At 47.2% G+C, this 27,236-nt stretch overlaps 1 protein-coding gene across 3 annotated transcripts in view; it reads right to left on the minus strand.

Annotated features, from left to right (window-relative positions):
• Positions 1-27,236, minus strand: part of GSC (goosecoid homeobox) — a 72,930-nt gene that overhangs the window by 32,828 nt on the left and 12,866 nt on the right. Inside the window, exons 4-5 of one of the 3 annotated variants that reach the window (XM_039884127.1) lie at positions 24,776-24,873; positions 22,003-23,270 (exon numbers count right to left, since the gene is read on the minus strand). The exons of 1 other annotated variant lie outside the window; for it this stretch is intronic. In XM_039884127.1, the coding sequence (XP_039740061.1) occupies positions 24,812-24,873 (62 nt within the window). In that variant the 3' untranslated portion in view covers positions 22,003-23,270; positions 24,776-24,811. Of the gene's footprint in view, positions 1-11,662; positions 12,029-22,002; positions 23,271-24,775; positions 24,874-27,236 lie in introns of those variants that run through there. One more of the 3 variants, XM_039884131.1, reaches the window with a different exon arrangement.

Raw genomic sequence — 27,236 nt, forward strand, 5'->3', positions numbered from 1 at the left:
ATCAGAAGCTCTGCTGTTTCCTTCATTCAACCCAATAGCTGTTAAGCACAACCAGCCATTAGGCCCCGTTCTTGGTCCTGAGACAACAAAGCAGATGAAATTCCTGCCCTCGTGTAGCTCACATTCTCGTGGGGAGAGGACCATCGCTAAAGAAGGATTTTAATAAAGTAGATGGCGCTGTGATTTGGCTGGTAATAAGTGTTCTTGAAGAAAATAAAAGCAGACAAGTTCTTTAGGGAGGAGGAGAAGGGCTTTGTTGTCCGTTTTACAGCTATAAAAATCCTAGAGCAAGGAAATTTACTTGAGGCCTTTTCAATTGAAAAAGAGAGAGCAAAAAGAACACTAGCTACGCTATCATTCGGTGAGAGCCTGTAGGGGCCAAGCTGTTTGCATCACGATCTCAGGTGATCCCCATAGTGACCATATGACCAGTACTAGCCCCTTTCATAGATCAGGTTCAGAGGTGTTAAGGAAAATTCCAGAAGCCAGACAATTTGTAAGTGGCAGCCTCAGATATATTCTCTCAGCTTTATATCCACCCATCCGCACTGTGTCCGGGGAAGCCGCAGTCCAGAGTGTACACATGTCGTTTCTCACACCCGTCAAGCAGTTGGCTTCCCGTCTGGCTCTGCCAGGAGGGGCGCTGGAAGGGACGGGGTGGCAGGAGGCAGTCTGACGTTCCCTGATGTCCCTACCGCTATCACCCAGCAGTATCCCCGTTCACCCCAGCTCTGTAGTCCACTGCAGCCTCATTTCCTTCCTCATCTCAGGGGTCTGATCCCCAACTTCACAAGTCCCTCCTCCAAGTTCCCCAGCCTCAGTCCTCCCGTCTCCGTGTCCCATGGGTGGCAGCTGCTTCCTGCCTTGACCTCTGGCTCAGCTCCACACTCCATTTTTGCTCTTTCAGACCCCCATCACCTGCCAGGTCAACCCCCGTATTAACCCCGTTCCCTGGGATGCCTCCTGTAGCTTGCTTTCCTGGATGCACCACAACTGATGAAATCCCGGCCAGGAGAAGCCGCGGGACAGAGACCCGCAGAGATGGGTTCTGAGTCAGCCTGGCCGTGCGCTTGGCCTTGGACGCCGTGTGTGCCCCGGTCTTTGGAAATAGGCACACGGTGATGCTTGGCACGCAGAGCGGCCGTCCTACTCATCAAGAGCTGCTTGGGTGGCTTGGGAGGAGGGCCCTTCACAGCCCTTCCGCTCCTTGCAGGGGTCTCGTTTGCGTATTTGTTCCATCGTTCATCGTCTGTAAGCTCCGTGGGCACCCTTCCCTAGAGCCAAGCACGGCGCCTGGCACATAGTAGTTTGCAGAGAGACTAACCAAAGGATCTCTGAAAGGCACCATGGCCCCAGCGGAGATTCGAACCCACATCAACTCTGACTCCAGTTCCAAGGGAAAGATCATGTGACCTGCCAAGACCAAGCTGGGACGTCCACACTTGCCCCTGGCTGGAGTCACCATACTTGAGGAGGGAAGTAAAAACCATGTGGGACGATTGCACCCAGGCTGAGGGTCAGACTACTCAGGTTCAAACACTGGCTCAACTGCCTGTATTGGGAACCTAGTAACTCCTCTAAGCTTCAGGATTTTTTTTTATTTTTTATCTGAAATGGAATAATAATAGCATCTACGTCTCTGGGTGTTAATGAGGGTAAAATATCATTTGGGCTATTATCAGGCTATGATGAGAGAAGTCACACATCAAGTTCAAGGATTCCGGGAATTCTGGTCTTGGGAGATAAGCAGACGTTTGCTCACCAAGACAATAATGAAGTTAACGTTATTAACATTTTCCCAAGCACCAACCTGCTGACTGCCTTTTTTTCTGCTTCCTATACACCCAGCCCAGGGTCTCGATCTCTCCTCACCTCTGTTCCTAGCCCCGGGTTCCTGGAAAGTTGAGCTTGGGCAAAGCGCTTCACCTCTCTGAGTCTCTGTTTCAACATCTGTAAAATGGAAATGGTAGAATTAAGTGCGATCAACATCTATTAAGGGTCTAGAGGGAGGGCAGCACGCAAGTAGGTCTAGATAAATGGCAGTTTGCCTCCTTCTAGAATTGCTTTATTTCTGCCATCCAAAGATCCCATGGAGTTCTGTCATGGGGTGGGGAGAATGGGAGGAGTATCTTGGGGAGACCCTATCTCATTCATTTGTTCGTTCATTCATTCATTCAATAAAATACATACTACGTGCTGTGCGAAAAAGAGAAGCCTGTGGAGGGGGGTGGTCCTCATCAATGAACAGCACCCTTGAGGCTGTTGAGCTTAGCCGGGGGGGGACAAAGGGCCTGAACAGTAAAAGACCATAAGAGTGCACAGTGATGATGAAAGAAAGAAGAGGAGTCCTTAAGTCTTGAGAGATTAGAGGAATACACAGGAGAAGGTGACTCTCCTGAGTCTCGAAGACATGAGGGGTTTCAGAGCCTATAAAGGCACAAATTAGCTTAAGCAGGAATAACATTATAGGTCGATGTGAGTTCCACATAGGGGGAGGCTGACATGCAATGACTCATCATGGAGAGTATGATGGGGAGCATCGTGCAGGGAGGCTTTGATAACTTTCAGACTAACGTGGATGAGGGCATTGAATGATGGTCAGATGAATTGTCCCAAAGCTGAAGTGGTGTCAGGGCCTGTGCACTGAGAAAGCTTCATTTACTATTACACCTATTATGCAGCCCACTGTTATGGAGCCTATGTACTCCTCTGTGTTTTCTATTGTAACTTCGAATACTTTTGTTCTTGTCTCAAAAGCGATACGAACCCCATTTGGAAAAAAAATCAACAGAGAGGAAGGCTGGAGACGGGGGGGGGGGGGGTGGTGTGGTGGTGGTGGTCAGTGTGGTTTCGTTGTGTGTTTGGGGCGCAGACATGCTCACCTCTCCCAGCTCCCGAGGCCGCTGCTCACCTTCCCACCCTCAGGTGCTTTATAAAGATGGCTCAAGTTCAAGTCCGTGTATTAAAAACACGATCTACAGGCCAATATAGATAGAGCAATTTCACATGTTTCCAATTTATGGTTTCTAGCATGTTGTAATATGGATTTTATATACATGTATAGTCAGGTTTTTTTCTTTTCTTTTATTCTTTCAATGCTCCTTACTTTGCCTATACATTTCCATTTTAATTTGGCCAAATGTTGCTAGCTCGATCAGTAAACTTTCAGTAGGGGACAAATGCTTACATAGATTCAAAGATGCTGCTTGGGACTGATGGTGCCAAGAGGCCCTGTGGACCGAACTTCACTTACCAAACACCTACTATGCGTCGTCGGCCACCGTTTTTGCGCTTGATCTACGCTCTTGGGTTTTTTTTCTTTTAGCAAACTGGAATACCTTTTTTTCTGACTCTACATTAATGAAGGCTACATTTTGAAAAAAATCAAGCACTCTAAAATGGACTTAGTAGATTGCAAATATCCCCCATATGCTTATCCCAAAGGGATAAACACTGTTAACAATTTGGTTGGTGTGCACTTCCAGATTATTTACGTATAGTATTCAGAAAATATATAAATCAATGCATATTATAAAGATTATATAAAACCAAGTAATATCCTTTGTAGTATTCCATAATTTGATGTGTGTGTGTGTGTGTGTGTGTGTGTTTTAATTTGTTTCCCTCCATATCACTGAATGTAGATCTTCAGTGGGTGCAACATATTTTATTGGGGGGCGGGCACCCTCTTTGTTGAACCTGCCCTCTATCAATGGGTAGATATATGTGTTTTCACTCTGATATACATGGTGGTCCTGACCCTCTTCCTCCAAATACCTTTGCCTTCTGTTCATATTACTCACAGGATCAGTTCCGCCTAGGAGAGTTACTGGGTCAAAAGATAGAAATGTGGTTGATTCGAATCACTAATTTGATATAGTCGAACCAATTTCCCTGCCACTCGCTGTGCAGGAGAGTGCCTCCTCCCCAGCCCCTCACCTCATCACCTTGTCTAAACCCTAGCTAACCCTGCAAGGGAAAGCTTCATTTCCCTCAAGCCTGAGGGAAAGTGAGGCTTCCGAGGTTAAATGCTTAGACCGCCCACCAGTCACCCAGAGCCATCCGACTGCAGGGAAGAATATGCTGAGCACATGACAAAAGATGTCTAGGCTGGTCTACTCCAGACCTCAGGACTCTATAGAAAGCCCCCAGAAAAATGTGTGCCCAAAAAGAGGAGGCCAGGTGGGCACCCCCGGGCACCAGTGCATGAACTGGAACTGGGCACCCCCTCCAGGCGGAGGCAGCCCTGCGCCAGGGAGCATGGTTTGGGGAGCCCAGAAAAATTCAGACACCTGTCCCCAAACCCGCTCCGGGAAAACCTGCACAACCGTGTTTGGGCCCCTCCTGGCACCTGCACCCTGCTTTGACTCCCCCATCTGCCAGAGGGGACGTGGGCCTGTCATGGGAGTAAATCCCATCCAGGACGTGGAAGCAGACGTTTCTGGCTGTCTTTCTCCCTGGATGGTGGAAGATTCTGGGCCTAAAGCCTGCCCTGCCCCCTGCCTGGCAGCCAGGGCACCACTCCGCAGTTGGGGAGACTGATCATTTCCCCCCATCTGCCCCTAGGCCTGCGTGCTCTGCTCTCCTCCGAAAGCTCGAGTCATTTTTATTGAGTTATAAAGCCAGGATTGTTTTTGGATTGGGTTGGTAAAAAGACTTGGAAACTCAATAATCTGAACTTCCCAGGTTTGGAGACAGATCTTGTTGCTTGGAGAGATAATGAGGGCTGCGTTTGTGAGCATTAAATTATTTTCATTTTTCTGGATGGTGCTGGGGACTCCTGGATTCTGCCCGCTTCATGGGGCTGCTGGTGCACACAGCAGTCACCAGCCCCCAGCCCTGGAGGGGATACAAGGGGCATCTGTCCCAGTCTCCTCTGTGGGATGTGAGGGGCTTGCAGAGGGACCGTGGCTATGAACCCAAGTAAACTTCCTCTGGGACAGGGGTGGGTGGCTCCAAGTCTGCTCTTATTCTGCTGCTACTCACTGTGACCTCGGCAAGTCAAACACCGGCTCAGAGCCCCGGTCTCCACATCTGTAAAACGGGAACCCGGAGGCGCCCCCTCCTTCCTCACAGGATTACTCGGGCTGGACTTCTCTCCCTACAAACTAACGGCCCATGTTCTGCCTTTGTCCGGCCCCGCCAGCCATAATCCCAATGGTAATGCAGGAGCTAATGATGGCTAGACAGATCCTAACACCAACTCCGCGAACGACCCTGAAATGTCAGCTTCCAGGCTCAGTAACTTCATTCACATTATCCCCCACGCTCACAAAAATGATAAGTCAAAATAATGATAAAATCAGGAGCTAAGGCTTCCCCGGCGCTCACTCTATGCCCAGCACCACCTTCGAAGTTGGTGCAATGGCTGATGGGTGAAGACAGGAAAGGCACATACAACAGTGCCTGGTTCCGCCATTATCCTACAGAGTCAAGCAGTTTGCCCAAGGCCGTGGACTTGAGCGGCAGAGGAAGGATTTAAACCTGCACAGCCTTGCCTCTCAGGTGATGATGAGGGACTGGATGCCCCCAAACCCTTGGCCTTGCGCATTGCAAGGGAGTCGGGGGAGGAGATGCTGCATTTTTTAATAGTCACAGAAGGGAGGCTGAGATGGGACCCCATTGCCCCCCAAAAGCAGGAGACTCCAAGTCACCCCAGCTGCCCCTAATTCCAGTGTTCTCAGGCCTGTCTTTAGGTGAGCACTGGGCGGGGCAGGCACCATTAGGCGGAGCGCAGACTGTGGCTAATCTAAAATTCCACAGGCACCGTCCCCCAGCCCCGAGGTGCCCGTTGGAAAGCACACGCCGTGCCAAGACCCTGAGGCCGGCAGATCCCCTCGCCCTGGGCCGGCCGGTCGGCCGGCGTCCCTTTCACATCTCTGGCAGGGCAGGCGCGGAAACTAAATGGCATCCGCAGGGCAGGACCACTTCCAGACAGCAGCGCCCTTATAACATAGGGCACCCCTCTCGGAGCTGGGCTCTGGATCCCGTCAAAACGACGCGTGTCTTTCCTTTCCTTCCTCCAGAAGGTGAAATACAAGCCTGTAATAACACCGCACCCCTGTTCTCCTCTGGACAAAAGTCAAAACTCGAATCTGATAAATCTGAAATCAACGTTAATTTTCTAATTGGGCTTCGCGAGGCTGGACGTGGTGTCACAGCTGGTGGCGTCTCACGTCATATGTTATTGTCGTGCTGACAGAAGAAATGAATCTTTCCAGAGATTCAGAAAGAAATCAGTATTTCCATGATTCCAGGGAACTAAATACTACCCCATTCCACTTAAACCAAAGGTGCTTATGTCTGGCCCTTACGCCTTTGCAGTGACCCCAAAGGCAGACCAGAGGGTGACCTTTCACCCCTCTACACTTATTCGCAGACCAAGGACCCTCTCCTGATCTTCACTCCAATCTGAAAAACTCCCACTCACCTTCCAAGACCCGGTTCAGAATGCCAGCTTCTGAGAATCCTTCCCGACTCCTGGAATCAATTAGTCGCAGCTCCTCCGCCAGACATGAAGGATCTGATGTGCCCACACACCTCCCTAGCCTGCCTAGCCCGTTTATGGACCTCGCCTGGTTCCTTTGCCACTCCTAAAGCAACCACATTCTTCCGACGGTCCCCAGAGCAAGCACCCAGCACTCAGGAGGTGCTTGTTGGCTGACTCAGTAATTATTACTTTTATTATTAGTGTAAAGCAGTCATTCTAGTCTGGCTGATTTTACACACCTAGCCCTGGCCCCTGGGGATCACTGGGCAAGGTCTAGAGACATTTTTGATTGTCACAATTTTGGAAAAGAATGTTAATGGCATCTCGTGGGCAGAGGCAGGGCCATACACTATGGCTTTTGTGAGCCCAACTCACTTTCACCATCATTTCTTCTTCTGTAAGAAAAATAACTAAATATTATATTTTAAAACTAAGTTTGGTGTGAGGCGAAATATAATCCAGGCTGGTTTCATTATATGTTCTTTATTATGATATTCATTTTTTCCCTTCTGATTTTAAAGTTAGATTAGAATTAAAACATTTTCATAAGCTCCTGAAAGAATCGTGAGCCTTGGGCACTGGGGTATATTGTGATTAATGGGTGAGTGGGACCTGGGTAGAGGCCAAGGAGCCTCATGTTAAATGCCCTACTATGCACAGAACCACCCCAAACAACAAAGAATCATCTGGCCCCAAATGTCAATAGCACCTAAGCTGAGAAACCTGTTATGAAGGAAAAGCCCAGAATGTGAAAGCCTGGAAACCGAACGTCTGAGCTCCCATAACACCTGTAACACAACACTGGTAATTAGCAAGGCTTCGGGGTAGGGAAGAAGCCAATGAACACGGAACACATTTTCATTAGAGCATTCATAAAAAATCCTAATGCGTTTTTTTCTCTTTTTCTCCAAATGGTGGATAGAGCACGGAACACACATATTTTGTTCATAGTCAGCTATGCAGGCAATGGGCAACACTTCATTATTCAGACAAATTGGGGAAGTCCCATGATGCCTCCTGCCTCGTGGTCAGCTTCTCATTATCAAGAAACAGAGCTAGTTGCTCAGAGGTACTGATGCTGTGCCCGTCACCTGCCTGCTAAGGTGTCCAGGCGAACCTGCCCCTGGATCGGTTTCCAGGCTGACTCTTCTAAGAGAGGTGTCGGATAACAGAGAGTTCTGAGTTGGAGGGTCTGTGTCAGTCAGGGTTCTCCAGAGAAACTGACCCAATAGTGTGTGTGTATGTGTGTGCGTGCGCGTGCGCACGCACACACGCGTACGCTTGTGTGTGTGTATGGAGAGAGCTTTATTGTAAGAAATTGGCTCAAGAATTATGGAGGCTGATGAGTCCAAAATCTGCAGAGTAGGCTGGCAGGTTTGAAAGCCAGAGAGAGTTGCAGTTTGAGTCCATCTGCTGGTCGATTCCTTCTTACTGGGGGAGGCCGGTCTTTATTCTATTCAGGCCTTCAACCGATTGGACGGGGCCCACCCACCTTAGGGAAGGTAATCTGCTTTATTCAAAGTTCATCAATTTAAATGTCAATCTCATCCAAAAACAACACCCAAATATCTGGGTACTATGGTCCAGCCAAGGTGACACATTAAATTAACCATCACGGGGTCTAATTTTTTAAAATTCCCTGTTGCCTCTCTCTTTCTGAATGACCAATGAACAACCATGCTGGAAGGGGAAATACACAAGGCTGCACATCAAAAGGAGGCAGTTAGCATTCCCTGAGTGCTTACTATGCGCCAGACATTTGCAAACATGACTTCCTGTGGCTCTCACTGGAGTCCTGGGAAGGCGATATCACTGTTCTCATCTGACGGTTACGTCACTTGCCCAGAGTCCCACAGCTGGTCATCAGCAGAGCCAGGACTCAAACCCAGGTCTCTCCTGAACCCAGAGCAATGCTCTATCAACCCCCAGGTGGGCAACAGCTACCTGGGTGACACCAGGGGAAGGACGGAGGCGGCCCAGAGAGAGGGACGAGCACTGGATCAGAGTCATGGGAACGCTGAGCAGTACACTGACACACATGCTGGTAATTAGGTAATGCATTAAGGTAATGCACTATTGGGCAATAGTGCATGCATATGTTGTGCATTTTGGAACAATTACAGTTGTTATAATAACAATAATAACTATAAATAATGTATATGTGGTAGTGAAATGGTCATATGTCAAAGGCGAAAGAGGAGGGGCTTAGGAAAAAATGGGTAGGGGGAAGCAACTTAAAATTAATGTGACTTTGGAGGCAAACCCACGTGATTCCACAAAGCCCCTAAATAAATGAGCAACAGCTTCCTTCTTTCAAAGAATGCTTTGCTCGCCCCCTCTGTGAACCTCCTAACAGCCTGGTGACGTGGGCAGGGCAGGGACTCTCCACCCATCTGATAAGTATGAAATCTGTAGCTTAGAGAGGTCGAGCACCCTGTCCAAGGACACGCAGCATTATGCTTTGGGATTTTGAGCCAGGCCTCATTCCATTGCTGTCTGCACAGGGAGTACCAGAGGTCCCCAACCTTTTTGGCACCAGGGACCGGTGCTCCTATGAAAATCTAATGCCTGATGATCTGAGATGGAGCTGAGGTGGTGGTATTGAAGAGGAATTTTCCTCTCAAATGGCTAACCTTGTAATCAGCTCTTTGTTCTGCTTCTGTAGACATGCTTGCCACAGAGACCGAAGGGTAGGGTGACCTCGAGATCAACTGAAGACTCACCCTCCCCTTTGTTTATTCTGTCTAGATAACAGATGCATCCCCTTTGTTTGTTCTGTCTAACTGCCCGTTGCCCATAGCAACTCCTGTGCTCTGTGACCGCCTGAGGACAAATTAACCAATTGGCTCATGCCAGCTGTAACCGCGCAGATAAGCCCTATAAAAGCAAGGTTACCCCTGAGCTCATGGCCCAGATCTTCAGAGCACTAGCTGGGACCACTGGTGTAAGAAACCTGAGTTCTCCAGTTCTCCAAGTGGTGCTTGGTTTCTCGCTGGTCTGATTTTTTGGCGACAATGCTAGCACTGGAGAGTGGCTGCAAATGCAGATGAAGCTTTGCTTGCTCGCCTGCTGCTCGCCTGCTGTGCGGCCCGGTTCCTAACAGGACACAGACAAGTACAATCCACAGCCTGAGGGTTGGGGACCCCTGGAATCGACAGCTCAGGGAAAGGAGAGTCTGGAGCCTTTAGAGGGTTCAGGTATTTTCTTTCTTCCATCTCTCAGGTCAAATTGAGATCCGAACTCCTTCCCCACAAAAGAGGAGCCACAAGAATTAGCAACAACCTACGTGACCGTCTCCTCCCGGTACTGTCGATGATAAATAAATAATGGGCAATAACTAATTAAACAGCAGTTGCTATTGCGATCACCATCATTCTCGCTTCCAGGTTCAACAGTCTGCACTGCAGCACACAAAATCCAGAGGCCCTCAGCAGAGGGAGAGGGAGAAAAATGCCCGTGCACGTGTGTCTTATAGTCCCTTGTGTGTCTTATAGTCCCTTGTGTGTCTTATAGTCCCTTGTTCTGCCCCCATTCTTCCAAATGTCTCCCAGGCCAAAGATTGCCATGGCATCTACTTATCAATTCCTTATCTTTCACCTCAAATGTTCCTATTTACAATCTGCAAATCTTGGCTGGGAAGAGAGGTGAGAACTTACTCTCGTTTTCACCCAGAAGGCCCAGAGCCGAGTACATTCTGGATTTCCCAGGAAGCGTTCTTGATAGCCACCACCACCTTCTCCCACCCCCACCACCCCCACCATCCCCCGCCCTGTGCAGACGCCCGCTTGATTTTCTGCATGGCATGTGAGGCCAGAAAAATTCAACACTGGAGCCGATGATGTTGGAAGGAGCTGCGAGAGGAAGACGCAAAATCAGGACTGGACCTTCAGCCAGGATGGAGAAAGGCAGGCTTGCAAACAACCGGCGGGCTGGGGAACCTGGCTGGCTGGTCCCCAGCAGCAGAAGGGCAGAGGGCTTTATTTATTTTTTTTTAAATATCTTTTTTTAACTTTGGGGAAAGGTGTTGGTTGAGTTCATCACACCCCTTGTTTCATGGCTCAATCTCGACACTGGTCCATTCAAGGCATCTGTCTTGATTCATTTACTTACTTCGTCCCTTTTATCCTCATTCCCAACCCCATTCCCCTCTCCATGGGCAATCATTTTAATGCCTGCACCCTGTGTACATCGTATTCGTGTGAAAGTATTGAATTTATATAAATGGTATTAGGCCACAGATCTCCTACTTTTTACTTTTTTCACTCAGCACTATGTTTTTAAAGATCTATACTTATGCCGTTAACTGCTGCCCAGTAGGTACCCCGCAGTGTCTGTCCGCATTTCACGTACCCGTCCCCACAGGACAAGCACCTAGGCTGCCTCTGAATGCCCAACGACCCTAGGATGAACATCCTGCATGTGTCACCTTATGGAGATGTGTGGGAATTTCTTTGAGAACTAATATCCCAAATGGAATTTCTAGGTCACGGGGTGTACATATACACCCCAATTGTACTAAGGCCAAGCCAGGCGGCTCCCTAAGATGGCTGCCCCTGTCTAAACATTCCCACTTGCACAAGGTTATCTACATCTCCGCATCCTCACCAATGTTTTGCATTACCCTGCATTCTGTTCTTTTATTTTGCCAATCTGACAGGTGTAAGCAATATCTCATTGTTGTCTTAATTTGCATTTCTGTTTGCTGCCCAGTTGGAGCTGCCATGTTTGCTTGTTAGCCTTTCGGGTTTCCTCCAAGAACTGCCTGTTCACTTTTGCCCAGTTTTCCCTTGCAGTTTCTATTTCTTCTCGTTTTGCAGAAATTCCTTGGAATATTTTCAGTATTTAGGCCCTTGTCCATTTCTGACATTACGAATACCTTCTCTTGGTCTGTTATCTGTCTGTGAACTTGCTCCAAAGTGTCCTTCACTGGACAGAAATCTCTAATTGTATCATAATCGAGTCCATCCTTTTTTTTTCTTATGGCGTGTGCTTTTGAGACCCCCTCACACAAACACACACACACACACACGCACAGGCACACACACACACACAGGCATACACACACACACACACGGGCACACTGCACACACACAATGTGGTGAAGGTTTCCCACAAAAAAAAAATGCTACGTTATTTTTTTCTATATTTTCTCCTATAATATCTTCTATTGATACTCTAGTCTTGCTTTTGAATTTAAGTCGCACTCCCTCTGCAGCCTGCCTTTGTAAGTGGTTCTGTCTTTCCAGCTCCCGTGACTAAACTGTCCACTCTCTCCCCCATCGGTTTGCGGGAGCACCTTTATCGTATCCTGTGTTTCCATAGGCACACGTGGGTCAGTCTCTGAGCCCTCTGTCCCATCGGTCCAATGGAATATTCCTTTTGCATAGTGTTTTCATCACACGCCCAGGGAGAGGAGGCTCACTACCTAAGAAGAGAGCGAACAGTAGCGGAAGAGACCCAGGCACTGGAGTCAGGCGCCGTTGCATGCTGGTCCACTCTGTATTCTGAGTTATCGTCCATGAACCTTGGTTTCCTCATCTGTAAAGTGGACAAAATATTTAGCTGTGATGACCATATGACAGAGATCTCCACGCAGGGCCTAGAATGTAGCAAGTGCTCAGTAAATGTTAACTTTTGCAGTTAGTCTGATTGCACCCGAATGTGCTTCCTGGTGACTTTAAAATTCTGCACTTTGCTGATGTGCATTCCTCTCCCTGAAGGCCCTTAAATTATTGGCAGAGAGTGCTCAGTAATGCTCATTTCCTCCCCTTGGGTCTCAGCTGCCACATAGTACAATAGACGTGCCACTGAAGCAAAGCTTACAAACTGCTTGCACTCAGCCAAAGTCTGTTTGCAAACGTGTTTGGTGTGGGCTGGCATTTTTTTCCCTCTTAGAATCCAAATCTACTTCTCATTTATAAAAGTGGGCAGATTTCACCTGGGAATCTAGAGTTCTAGCATCTCTTGAAGAATAAAGGTTTTAGCAATACTGAGCCTATTTCATTCATGGCAACAGTCCGGGGGACCTGAGCCGCTGCCCCCACACACAGGACATGAGCTCTCGGTTTGCCACAATCCCCACCACTCCCTATTGCCTGCTTCACTCGCTTGTGTTACTTCTGGCTTTTTTCGCCTCTCCTAGTCTGAATCCTGGGAACCATGAGTAGCTACCCAGAGAGGAAACGTACTTGATAAATTGCCAGGGGAGAATCTAACTACTCGTGATTTGTTACAGCCTTTACTTAAAACAGAAGCTCCTGGCCTTTGAAGGAGAAGCTCCATGAAGAAATTCATAGCCAACTTGTTAAAGTTAGTGGAAAGGCAACTTTGATTTGCAAACCCCATGAAGATGGTGGGCAGGTCCTGGGCTGAAGAGGATGGGGACTGGGAGGCCTCGCAGAGACCGTGTGGCCTAGGAGTGCCCCTAGGGCACACCCATGTCACATAGCGGTACCAATCTATCCTTGCCAGGGACCTCCTGACTTATTTCACCAGTCATCTGAAGCAGACCTTCAGGAAATAGGCGTGGCTTAGAGGGGTGATGCGGGGGTGCCGTGTGGACACAAAAACTAAACAAACAAACAAACATCACACTATGGCCCATCCTGGAGATGAAATTGGCCCTTCCAAGTTCATTTCCACAGGACTTCTATGTGTACTGACAAATCGTCTCATCAGGTGTCTCTCAGTATAACCTATGCATCAAGGTGAGAACACACGATTTAGACAGAGCCGGCGTTTAACCGCTCATGCGATCTTGGACAAGTCACCCTATGTCACCCAGCCTCAGTTTACTCATCACAAAAGTGGGGATAACAAGAATACCTGCTTCCCAGGGTGGCTGCCCTTCAGCTGATGGGCCCTCATTCCACAGGTGACGAAACCTGAGCATGGACAGGGCGACTGACTTACCGCACATGCCTGCTTTTGAAAGTTCACATGGCTGGCTGAGATGTATACCGATTAATCAAATCCAAGAGAAAAGTATCAAAAACAGATCCCCACTACAAACAAGAGGGTACGACTTAACCGGGAAAAGGATAAACACAATCATACTTAGTGCTGGCCTCGCCGGAGCGCCGCAGGTACACATACAATGCTGTGATGGGTCTGTCTTGTCACTACGGGTGAGAAGCCATGTCACACAGTGGGGTCTCGATATATGTGTGCAGAACTGTTGACCTAAAAGCAATTTGGCAATTGTCCAGAGGGCTATTAAAAATGTCCAATATCTTTGTTCATTTTAGCTTCTCTCCTGGGAATTTTCTAAGGACCCAATCTTATAGGGGGAAAAAAATGTTTAAAGAAATAACGTATGTGAGCTCACTGCGTAAGTCAGAAATGCTTTAGAAAGTTTTTTGCAATTATGAGGAGTAATGGGTTGAACAGTGAGGTCAAGGGTCAGGCTGCTGCTGATGTCCCGGGAACATTCCATGTGGCTGTAAAGAACCGAATCTCCAGGCCTGGTGGTCGGGACATGTAGAGAAATGAGGCACCTTCACTCATCGGGGTTTGGAAGAGACTGGGTAGCAAAAGGGAAAATGTTCACATTATAATGTGAAGTCCAAAAAGCAAAGTAAAAATGTAAAAATATATATATATATATTACAGAAGCATTGATGAAACAAAGGAGAAAGAAAATGGCTGCCAGAATAGTAAGATGAGAGAAGACTTACATTTTTCCTTTCTGTGATTTTTCTAATACGTATACATCCAGGAGATAGGCTGTATTCTGAACTCAGACTGGGGTCTCTTTTGTCCTACCACAGACTTGTTGACCATTTTGTAATCGAAGCCACCCACAAAGCATCCACTACGTGCTAGGTATGCATTTTGCATGGCACACTCTGCCATCCCAACAGGGAGCTCCGATCCCTGCTGGCCAGGCCTCAAAGGGAGGACTCAGTGTCACAGATGGAAGACCGAGAGAACAAGGAGTGTGCCCAATTTCACACTGCTGAGAAGGGCAAAGTTGGGGTTGAAACTCACCCCCCATATGACATGTGGACAAAGTCTGGTCTCCAAAGAGGTGGGCTTTGGAAGATGGCATTAAACAGCCTTGAATGACAGTGCCCCAGGTCCTCCTTGTTCAACTCCTCACAGGACTTCTGCTGACCTCGAGAAGAAAGATGCTCCTTTAGAAAACAGAGAAAGTGGATCTGGGGCCAACATCCCTCCCCAGACAAAGAGAATGAGCTAGAACAGAATACCACTGTGCTTTCATTAGTCACTTCAACTTTACCGTCACTTCCTCTATGGCCATGTTCATCTCTGCTGGCAGTGATGCTTGTTTCCTGTTAACTGGAGTGATGGAAAGATTCCTTTGCCTTTCCTTTTCTCTATGAGTTTCAGAATGTGCCTCTGTAAACCTATATTTCGGGATTTGGGGTTTCTGAGACTTTAGGTTCAACCACACCCCGTCACAGTGTTTTACAAAACACCTGAAAACCCTACCATAATAGGGCAAGTAGGGTCCAAAATTTAATCACAAAAGATGTGTTGCATTATATTATGAGGTTAGTGAAAACCGATCCGCCGATCGGGCCTAGGCTGTTTCATTTTGAAATAAATGCATTTAAGTTTTAAAACATGAAACAGTTTAAAGAAATATCAAGTAAACCATCATGCTGGTGTTAGGTTGATGTGCAACGTACAGCTGGTTGACATTTTGGCCACGCTGTCTTCGATCAGGCCTCCGAGATTTTCAGACAAATCGTTCCTTCATGGCCTGGGTTCAGGATGCTATTTGGGGTTTCTTCTAAGCCATCAGCCTCTCTGGGGACTGGGATTCACGTGTTCTCCTGGAGTCTTTTGCTTAGACTAATCTGTCCCACTTTAAGTTCCTCCAGCACTGCAGAAACTCGATGACAAAATGGAGAGCTGGCCAGTGGCAGGAAAATACCATTGGAAGTCAGAAGGCAGCCAAACCCTTGGTAAGCGGATTAACTCACTTAGCCACTGGAAGGTAAGCCTTTCTGGAGATGGCATCCAAGTCGGGAGGTGAGCCAGCCGGCTGTCTGTCGGTGGGCTCCTTAATGCAAATGGAATGTGGGTTTGGAGCGCTGATGCAAATCCAGAGGGGCCGGGGATGGAGTGCTCGGCCGTGACTGCTTCAGCCTGTGAAAGCCACGGTGAAGCAAATTCGAACTTACTTACGAGGAAGGGAAAAAAGCAACAGGAATAGAAGCGAATATCTGGGAGGGGACTTTCCTTGAGCTCACTTCCCCTTGAATTCCAAACCTATTATATTCTTAGTGTGTAAAGGAACACTTTCTTCAGGAAGAATCCTACTGCACTCTGCAGAGAAGTTAGGCGTTTGCTAGGCTGATGGGTAGAGAAATAGACAAAAGCCATTAACATCAGTGGAAATTGCAAAGTTAAATCTCCAGATCAAATATGAGAGTTCGAATCATGACTTACAGATCACTGCCCTTTCAGTAATGTGTGTGTGCTCAGCGTACGTATCATTTTTTAAAAAATAGCTTGGCTGCTATCCTTCAAATATCCAAGAATACATGAAAAAGATACTATAAGACAGACTATCCATCCATTCCTCCAGTGCCCTAAGCTGTCAGTCTGTATGAGGTTAAAACATGAAAAAGCTGGTTCCCAGACCACAGGAACTTAACTTCTTACAGAAATGCCTTTACTAAATTGCACTGAAATAATAACATCCTTTGCTTTTATATTGGAATGTTACAGCATCTTTAGAGAAATCCTATGCTGCTTAATATCTTCGTGAGTAAGAATCCTCATGAGAAAACACTATTTGCAACATGTGGAACAAGGATTACTTTACCTCACTTAAGAGGTTGGTATGTTTCCTTTAATCAGACAAGTATTATAGACTCCATCCTATTTTTATTTTTGCTTTGGTTACCAGGAAGCTCAAAGTTACACTATCTGTGTAACACCAGTAATTATACTGGCCTAAATTTTGAGTGTGATCATGTTTTCACTTCAGTATTTTTTAACAATTCTCAACAATTAGTTTAATAGTTCTATTATATTTAAGTCTGGTGTGTATATATATATATATATATATATATATATATATATATATATATATATCTGTTATATACCAGGTATATTATACGTGCTATATATTATATTGGGTCTCTCTGTGCTCAGAACTGAGAGATATCTAACTCAAATTAGTTTAAGAAATAAAGAGGAGAGGGAAATCTTATTGGCTCACACATCTGAAAAGTTGAAAATTTCAGGGTAAATCCGATCATAAAACTTTAGAGTAGGGACAAGTTAAACAGACAGGAGCTCACCTGAAATAGCTCCCCCAATGACCAAAACCAGAGCAATCCGAACAACGAATAAATAACATAGTATTGAATTATAACCCAAAGTATAAAATATACATGAGTTCACACTTATATAAATGATTGAATAAATAAATAGGACAAGAAACAAATCTTTCTTACAAAAGAATTTCAGTTATATATTGTAGATATTCCCTTTATAGGAGGTGGAGCTTAATTCCCCCTAGATCGCCCAGTCCTCTTGAGGGGCTAGATTTAGTGATGTGCTTCCCAAGAGTAGGGTATGAAAAGGAGAAAAGAGGACTTTTACGGAGGAGAATCCTGGCAAACCCCACCTTAACCAGGTGTCAAAAGTCAACATCACCGGTGCTGAGTCATAGTGATGTCGTGACCCCCAGATATAATAGGATGCAAAGGGCACTTCACGTCTATCATACTGTATTCTTGCTCACACTCCATAACTCCAGTCTAATCATGAGAAAAACATCAGACAACCCCAAGGCGAGGAATATTTTATAGGAAGGAAAGACAGAAACTGTCACAGACCAGAGGAGACTAAGGGGGACATAATGACTAAATGCAATGTGGTACCTGGATGAGAAAGAAGACATTAATGGAAAAAAACAAAAAACAAAAAATGGTGAAATCCAAATTAAGCCTGGAGTTTAGTGAACAGTAATATTCGAGGCCGGTTTCCTACTTGTGACGGATGTGCCATGCTAAAGTATGATGTAGGACGTTAACAGCGGGGCAAATCGGATGAGGGGTGGAGAGAACACTCTGTGCTGTTGCCTTCATCTGTTCCGGCTGCTATGACAAGATGCCATAGACGGGGTGGCTTATAAACCACAGACACTCGTTTCTTACAGTTCTGGAAGCTGGAAGTCCAAGATCAGGGTGTTGGCTGATCGGTTCTGGTCAGGCTCTTCTTCCTGGTTTGCTGATGGCCGTTTTCTTATGTCCTCACGAGGCAGAGAGTAAAAGAGGGATCCCGTGTCTCCTTTTATAAGGACACGAATCTCACTCACAAGGACTCCACCCTCATGACCTAGTCACCTCCCAAAGGCCCCACTTCCTCACACCATCACGTCAGATGGTAGGATTCACCTACGAATTACGGAAGGACACAAACATTCAGTCCATTGCTACCTTTGCACCTTCTCTATAAATTCCACATTATTCTAAAAAAAAATTTAAAAGTATCAGGGGGATTACTTTGTAAGTTATATAAATGTCTAACTACTATGCTGTACACCTGAAACGAACATACTACTAAAAACAATTTTAAAAAACAAAGGGGCAAATCAAAAATAAGTAATAAAACGGTAGGCCTACATCCAATCATATTAATAATCTCATTAAATCCTAATTGCCTAAATACTCCCATGAAAAGGTAGAATGATCTGAATGGATGAAAGAGACCCAACTATAGTTTGTCTAAAAGTGACGTACTTTAATTATAAAGACAGATAGATAGCTTGAAAGTAAGTGGATGGAAATAATTCACCATATAAAAAGTAGCCTAAGAAGGATGGAGTGACCATATTAACATCAGGCAAAATGCACTTCGAGGCAAAGGGCATTAGTAGAGATAAATTACACATAAGCACGAACGTGTAATCTTGACTAACGGCCTCCATGAGGTCATCTTCATCAAATGGTGTTGGGTCCGCTTGTCCCTGTCTTACATCTGCCTTTTTCTCTTTTATGTGGCTTCCCATCTACTGCCTCACCCCGCTCCACTTAACCAACATTAACAACCTAGCATTTATCTTTTCCATATTTTCCCCATGCTCGTAAAATTATTTCTAGAGATATGACGAGCACACACATACATGTAGACATACAGATGCAAAAGTTTCGTCGAATGTTTTAAGAAAAATATGGGTTCTCACCATATACGCTCTACTTCAGCTTGTTTTCTCTTTTAATACGTCATGCAAATCACTCCAAGTTCCCAGATTCGTTAGTTTAATGAATTATTAAGGATTATCCATTACTATAATTATAATGAATCACTACAAATTATTCAACATTGAATATACAGCCTCGCATTATTTATATGATAAGTGGGTCAAAGCGGCTGTGTATGTAATTTAACACGTTTTGCCAGATCGGTGCCCCAAAAGGTCATGACAATCGCATGTCCACCAGCAACGGAGGCGTGTTTACCTTCTTCCCAGCACGGGAAGCAGATGTCACCTTCTCCACCAGAACTCCTGCACCACCCCCATGGCTGGCGGAGGGGCAGACGCTGTTGGAGCTCACGCCCACCCTCACAGGGCTCCAGGCCCACTTGGCTGGAGCAGCAGCACCCGGACCCACAGCTCCTCCAGCTCCTGCCCCATCTCCTCCTTCAGGGTCCCGAATCCTGGGTCGAGCTATGTGTATAACCCGATCATGTCCACCTGTGCCAGGGACTCCTGTGGGGAAGTACCCAGCTCTTTTGCATTTCACCTAAGGCATCAAGGTCATGGGCTTGGCAGAAATGAAAGACTAATGTGGGATCCCATGAGACGCAGCCTCCTGGTGGGTTCCAGCCTAGCCTCCCGGGTTCCAATTTGACCTCGCACTCCTCCACAGCATGTTCATTCACCTTCTTTTCCCACGGCCAGCCCTGCTGACCTCAGACCCACAGCAGACTCAGGGACTACGCATGAGTCTCGATTTCAGAGACTCATTCCTAAAAGGCAACACAGGCTCTACCTGGTTCTCTCTCTTTGGGGACATGAGCCACCATAGGGACTCGAGCTACCGAGAGGCCACTATGCAGGAGAAACCATGCAGACAGCCCACGTGGAGATCGAAATGTCCAAGGGGCTCCTTCCCGGTCAGACCATGATCATGTGACCTCCAGATGATGCCAACCCAGCCACTATCCCACCGCAGCCGTGTGTGACACTGTGTGAAAACAGCCCGGCTGAGCCTAGTCAACCTTCAGCACCGCGAGAGACAAAAACATGTTATTTTAAACCACTAAGTTCTGGAGTGGCTTGTTATGCAGCAACAAATAAGTGGAATATTCTGGGTAGAGAAATAAATAGCACTGTCACCCTGTCCCCAGGACACAAATTTACAGGGAGACAGGGTCACAGACAGTTTCAATACAACCTTAGCCTTCTGGAACGTACTCGAGGTTCACTGGGAGCACAGACATAAGACCAAGTCTGACCTTCGGATTTGAATCATGAGGTATCTCCCGTCTTTTATTTAGAAACAACAATGAAAAAAGCTTCTTTATTTAATAACAGCCCTATCTGCAAAAATATTAGGAGACTAAACCACCCCTGAAGCTCACTGCCTCCAGTTGGCTCCTGTGTTACATTTGTGCAATCATTGGCACGAGCGAGCTGGCGGCTGTCAGCATGGGATAACACTTAAAGACTGCCTCTCCTCACCACTCAAAATATGTGCCACTGTGTGTTCTGAAATTCTTAGCATGGATTTCATTTGCCACAGAAACCCTTCCGGATACTGCAAACTTTTTAAATTGGAAGCTTAGAAGACAAACATTCGTATTTTACGAATTGGCCTGACGGAAGGAAGCAGAATCAATACGATGGAGGACTTGCTCTATGATGAGTAATTTGCATCATCTCACCTGATTGCAGGTCAGTCCTGCCGGTCAGAGTCTGTGACAGTCACCGCACAGAGAGAGGAATCAAGTCTCAGGGACGACATAGTCTGCCCATCGCCAGCAAAAGGCAGGGATGGAACGTGAAATCGAATGTTCCTGCCCCAAATCTCTTTTTGTTATGGGTCAAATTGTACCGCCCGAAAATGACATGCTGAAAATCATGCCCCCCGTGCTTCAGAATGTGACCTTATTTAGAAAGAGGGTCATTGACGATGTAATTAGTGAAGATGAGGTCACACTGGGATGGGATGGCCCCTGATCCAATATGACTGCTGTGTTTACAAGACAAGACAGAAAGAGGCGCACACAGAAGAAAAGGCCACGCGGTGACGGAGGCAGAGAATGGAGTGATGTGACTACAAGCCCAGGAACACTGGGATCACTGGCCGCCTCCAGAAGCTGAAAAGGCGAGGAAGCATCGTCCCTGAGAACCGTCGGAAAGAGCGCCGCCCTTCCGACACCTTGACTTTGGGCTTCTATCCTCGAGAGCCACGACAGAATGAGTTCCTGTTGTTTGAAGCCACCCAGCTTGGGATATTTCGTTACAGTGGCCCCAGGAAACTGATACATGCCACGGTCCCCAGAGTTCTGACCTCCAGAAGGTGCTCACAGGCCTGATTCTGATCACTCTTCTAGAGTGAGGAGGAGCGGCGGGTTCCAGAGAGATTTGTAAAGGATTCAGTCTGTGTTCGCATCAGGCCAAGCGCACGCCGATCCCCCTTGGCCAGACCAAAATGTTCTGGGATGGCCTGGGTGTCTGTGCATCAGGAATCTTGTTTTACGGAAGGAGATGGGAATTTTTTGTTCCAGTGTGTACTATATCACGGGAGTTCTTGTTTATCCAAAGGATTTTCCATGTAAATAAAGACATTTGCAAATTGATTTAGATTAATCAGGTGTGACTGCTGGATAAACAGAGGGAAAAACTCTGTCACTGATCCGGGCACTGGAACAAGCAGAACCCTGTGCACAGGCCGGCAGCTCTGGCGGTGGCAGCAGCAGGACTCCTGTGGTCCAGGAGGGAAGATGAAAACCAGAAAGGGAAAGAAATCCGAAAATATGAAAAACATCGTGGGGTAGAATTCCAAAAGAGGCAGCCAGGCTGAAATAAGGTCACCTAAGAGATGTGAGTTTAAAACATGGGCCCCCCCAAACCCAAATCTACGGATTCATACCTTCTGGCCTCCCCAACTCCTTCCCCATCCCACACATGAACAAACAGACACACACACACACAGACACGGCAGCAGACAGAATCATACACAGAGACACACAGACACACAGACACATACAACGTACACACAGACAGAAACATACACACAGACAAACCGACGCACACAGATGCACACACATACGCACCCTTGGGCACAGGGATAACTGCACATTTAAAGAGTTTTTAGAGATATATTGCAGGTATATTCAGCATCCAGTCAAATAAAATATTAAGTAAAATATTTAGTGAATAATAATTCTTAAATAAAATATCAAAAGAAATAAGCAGAGCACTCAGCATTGCGCTCAGATCAGCCAGCCTCCCGCCAACTCACAGACTCGTAAGCAGTAATAAATACATATGTTTCAAGCCACTGAGTTTGGGGATGGTTCGTTATGCAGCAAGAGCCAATTGATAAATACCGTATTTCTCACTGCTAAGACTCGATATTTTAAAGACGTACGATCTCTACAAATTAAGTATGAGTATGGCTCCAGTCAACATATCAAGAGATATTTATTCCTCTAGGATTTTTAAAACAAATTGTAAAACAAAATGAGCCACTAAAAACTTGGGGGGAAAAAAATGAACGGAGGATAAGATCTTACCCCATCAGATAAAACTAGCATAGTTACAGAACATGCTACCAAATGAACCAATGGAACACAACCAAGGGAGCAGAAAAAGATGACAGAGAGAGAAAGAAAGAGAGATAAAGAGAGAGAGGGTACTATAGACAAATATAGATAATGCTATATTACAAATCCATGGCGGGGAGGGTAATAGGTTGTATAGCATACAGCGTTGGAATAACTGGTTATCACTTTGAAAGACAAAATTAAATTCTAACATCACCCTGGATACTAAAATAAATTCCAGATGGATTAAAGACCTAAATGTAATAAATCAAACTATAAAAGTATTAGAAAAAGTACAGACGACTATTATCATAACCGTGGGGTAAAGTGGGCCCGTCTGAGCAAGACATAATCCAGAAGCCATTAAGAAATAGACTCCCAAATTTTACTCCATAAATATTAAATGCTCTGTACAGCAAAAGGCCACAGACAACATTAAAATACAAACAATAATTGGAGAGAAAGTATTCGTAATCTATATAAGGGACAAAGGACATGCTCAAAGCTCTGACGGTAAGAAAACCACACTGTTCCATTGAAAAACAGGGCGATCTGTGCAGTAGAGAGAAATGCCAACGAGCAATAAAAAAGAAAAGAAAAGCCCGGCCTGTCCATTGTGCCCTGGGCGTGGCACAAGCCATGACTGACACCTGCGATGTCCGGGGCAGCAACAGCCAGCAGTTGCCCTGCCAGATTCTGCCCCTCGGGGCCTCTCCCGGCATGGACAGGTCGAACAGGAAGCCTGCACGGTGGTCTCTGGGCGTTTACCGTGCCCGTTAGACATCAGAAATGGCTTCCCAACCAGCAGCAAGGAAACGGGTGGAGAAGTTCAGGTGCATCGGTAGCCACTGTGAGCAGGCGGTTGATCTACACGCACGGATAGAGGGAGAAGTTCATGAGTCGTTCTTGATGGACTGTCTAACGAAACGCACTCAGGAGGAAGGGAAGATTTTTCCCTCTCACCATCCACTTCGGAATAGTTTAAAATTTTACACGGGCATGCGTGATTTATGTGAGCCTAAAAGAAAGAAAGAAAATAAATATGCAAGTGAATGAATACTTGTGTTTTAGGTATGAGATCGATTTGGATATAGATCTAGGGATAGGTACAGTACAGGTACAGATATGATATCAATATTGATGTAGATGTAGACTTTAACCCCCTCATCCCTTTCCATATTAAAATTCACTATCTTTCAAACCTGGGAGCTCTCCCCAAGTGACCCACAGAATTGTGCATGTCCTTAGCCGTGAATGGAGCTGTCGTCAATTTAAGGCACACTCGGCCTCATTTACGTGACACTTTTGTCTCAGTGAAGACACTGGGAACTTCAATCCGAGGGGAAGAGAAGTCAGAGATCCATCCCGTTACTGAGCGTTCCCGCTAAAGCCCCACTGACCAGGCCCCGCCCATCTGCCGCCACCTACGGCCTCCCCTCCCCTCCCCCACCCCAGTCTCTTTAAACTCCACCGGACACTCTCTGTGTGGCCGCCTTGGAAAAGGCTGTAGGGCAGGAACCTTTAAAAACCTTTGTTGATTCTGAAGTCTTTCCTGACTCCAGCTCTTTCTTTTCCCGGGTGGAATAACACATTAAGGACAGAGCGGGACTGTGGCAGGACCAGGGAGGCTCCGCGCCCCTCCCTGTGCAACCCCTGGGCCCTGCACCGGCCACCCTCTCCTCGTTGGTCACTGCCTCCACGAATTCTTGTTTCAGCATCTGTCTCCTGCCCTGGCTGGAGCCCTGCCCTGCCCGTCCTTGCAAAAGGCAAAGGGGTTGGAAGAGGGAAAGGCAAGAAAGAAAACGAAGGAGTAAAGTGAGGGAAAGAGGAAGGAGAAACATTCCAAACGGACAAAGACAGAGAGGGCACTGCACGAGGCAGGGCCTGAGCGGGAGGCGCTGGGGGTGGAGACGGGCACCCCTGTAGGGGTCAAGACAGGAAGTGGTCACATTTCATAACGGCCCTTCGTCCTAGTGTTGGCTAAGAATAGTGCTGTTCCCGTGGGGACTCTGCGTTCACACGGCCCTCGGGGTAAAGTCCTACGTGGCTTCATGTGCTGCCTAAGTGCCTCCCGGCCCAGGATCTTCCATCCTGCGGGCCTCCCCCTGCCCTCATGGCTGGCACTCACTCACTCTGCCCACAGCGCCATCCCAAGCCACTTGCCCCCGTGCGCCCCACACCCAACCACTTGCCCCCATGCACCCCGCGCCCGGTGTCCGAAGTGGTTCCAGTCAGCGTGGCCCCGGACTAAAGGCCTAGGTTCCAATCTCAGCCTCGCCTTACCCTCCTGGCCTGAGGCTTAAGATGTCTTCTCAGCCACGACCCTCGGCCATGCGTACTCAGCCCCACGTCCCAGCACACTGGGCACTCCTGGGAGACCCCTGTCCTGGACTGGCCAGTTACAACCGTGAGACCCTGGCCATACTCAGTGCCTCTTCCTCCCCAAGCCTCTGTTCCTTGTCTGGAACATTCCTCACTCTATCTCATCCATTATCTCAAGCATTCATCAGGAAAATGACTCACTTATACTCGCCGGCACTCCAGCGTGGTGGTTATTTGTCAAGCACACAGACCATTTTCACATAGCTTGCGGTGGGCCTCCCAGATGCTCTGTCGTGGGTCTATAAAAAGAATACTTAGATGCATGCAAAAGTATGGACTGTTATCAACGTCATTTTCTGCCATTTCATATCCAATTCATTTGAAGGATCCACTCATCCCTCCCTCTCTGAGGGAAGAGGGGAAAAAAGTTGCTTTCGTGCTTCTAAGATGGTCATAATGTGCCCCAGAGAGAACAAAGAGGCATGAGTTATTAGCTCTGTGTTTCACTCGAGGCAACCATGTCTCTGAGAGAATCAATGGCTTGCCTGTGTCACCAGGCTCGAGGGGTCTCGGAAAGCAGAGCCAAGCCACGTGGCTCTCCACCCCCAGATGACATCCATTCCCACCGCCCCATCCTGCTAAAGCACTTTTACTGCTGTCTGTCTGCAGTCACGTAATTTGGACCAAATGCGGACCAACCCTGCAGGACAGTAAAAATAAAGACAGCCTCAACGATGCAACTGAATGGGGTCACGATGATTGAAAATCTCTCATTTCTAGCGAGGATCCAAATGAAAACAAGAGCAAACCGGAAAGCATGCTGTCATTCTGGCAGTAGAGGCTTCTGGGGACAAGCGTGCGCAAGAGGTCGCTGCACACAGGATCCCTTGACCTTTGCTCTGAAAACAAGGCTGCTGCTCTTCGTACAAGGTGAAGGCTTCCAGATCCGTAGGGCCAGTGACGAGAACGCCCCGGCACTGGAAAGAATGAGCAGCCTTGAGGTCAACTGCCCTTCACTGCAAAGAGACACACCCACCCTTTGTTGCTGGCCGGCTGGCTGGCTGGCTGGCGGTCACCTCCATCCTGTGAAGATGCTGGTCTATATCCAAATGACCCCTCTACTTGGAAGCCCTCAGCTCGGCTCGGCCTGGAAACCGTTGCTATGTGTGGGGAAGGTTTTTCCCCCAGCGCTGAGTGTAATTGCAGGCAGTGAGAAGGCTGCCTGTGCCAGCGACGTCCCCGTGGAACTGGCTTTTGGATTAGCGAAACGAACACAATAGGTTATCTGGCCAGGCCTGCGACCTTCCAAAGAGAGAAGGAGACGCCGATGAATGGGGAAACGCAGGCCGGTTTGGGAATAAAAGGACAGTGGCAGTGCCCGAGTCGGGTGCTCAAAGTTCTCCTCCGAACCAGCAGAGGTAAGAAAGGAGAAACACAGACTCACATCAGTGGTTTCACGGCGCCTCCCTGACACTTCCTAGATGGGAGATCTCCCCTCTCTGAGCCTCAGGCTCCTCATCAATCGAATGGAGCAAATGACTGTCCCCACTTATGGGGTGAGAGCGAAGTGAGATCTGGACACGTGGTATCCGTCTAGCACTGTCCCTGCATTGCATTCGGCGCTCACTGGGTGGTGGCTGTTACTACCAGCATTATTAGGAAGAGGCCCATGAAAATCCAAAGAGCAGACGTGGCTGACCGAAGCTCTCATGGGCATCCTTGATTAATAATCATGGATAACTTAAGAAATCCAACATGCAGTAGGCAGGATCTGTCAAAACGCTGGTTCCATTGGTGAAGCTAATCAGAGAGGGTGTTATGGACTGAACTGTGTCCCCTCCAAATTTATGTGTCGAAACCCTAATCCCCAGCGTATGTGGAGATAAGGCCTTACGGAGGTAATTAAGGTTAAATGAGGTCATAAAGGAGGGGGCTGACCTGATAGGATTAGTGTCCTTATAAGCAGAGGAAGTGATCCCAGGAGAGGGTGCCCAGGGGAAAGGCCATATGAGGACAAGGAGATGAGGTGGCCGTCTACAAGCCAAGAAATCAAACCTGCCAGCACCTTGATCTCGGACTTCCAGACTCCAGAACTGTGGGAAAAATAAATAATTTCTGTTCTTTAAGCCACCCTGTCCATGGCATTTTGTTATGGCAGCCAGTGAAGACTAAAATAGGGCACCTTCGGTCTCATCTGTCACTTGCTGTTTCCAGAGTTTTCATTTCTCTGGTACTTACAGCCTATCCCCCTCCTCCTGGGGGATGGCACTCTGCCCTCAGAGCATCATAGGTACATGTAGGTCACCTTGGCATGACCACATGGAGAGCACCATGGGGACAGAGGTCTGCTGCAGACCTTCTTAGAATGGTGAATAAGAGAAGCATTTCACACTCTGCCAAGAAGTGGGGTCACAGCAATTCCTTCCTGTTCCTTACATCCTGGAATGGGTTCATAGGTAACCTTCCGAAAGATATGTGCACGCCCCAACCCAAGGAAACTGTGAATGTGCCTTATTTGTGAAAAGGGTCTTTGCAGGTGGAATTGAGTTAAGGATCTCAAGATGAGATCATCCTGGATTTAGGATGGCCCTAAGTCCAATGACAAGTGTCCTCATAAAGGGAAGGCAGAAGATCTGACAGAGGGATACAGGGGAGATGGTCG

Source organism: Pteropus medius, unplaced genomic scaffold, assembly GCF_902729225.1.
Source record: "Pteropus medius unplaced genomic scaffold, Ma_sr-lr_union100, whole genome shotgun sequence".
Lineage (NCBI taxonomy): Eukaryota > Metazoa > Chordata > Mammalia > Chiroptera > Pteropodidae > Pteropus > Pteropus medius.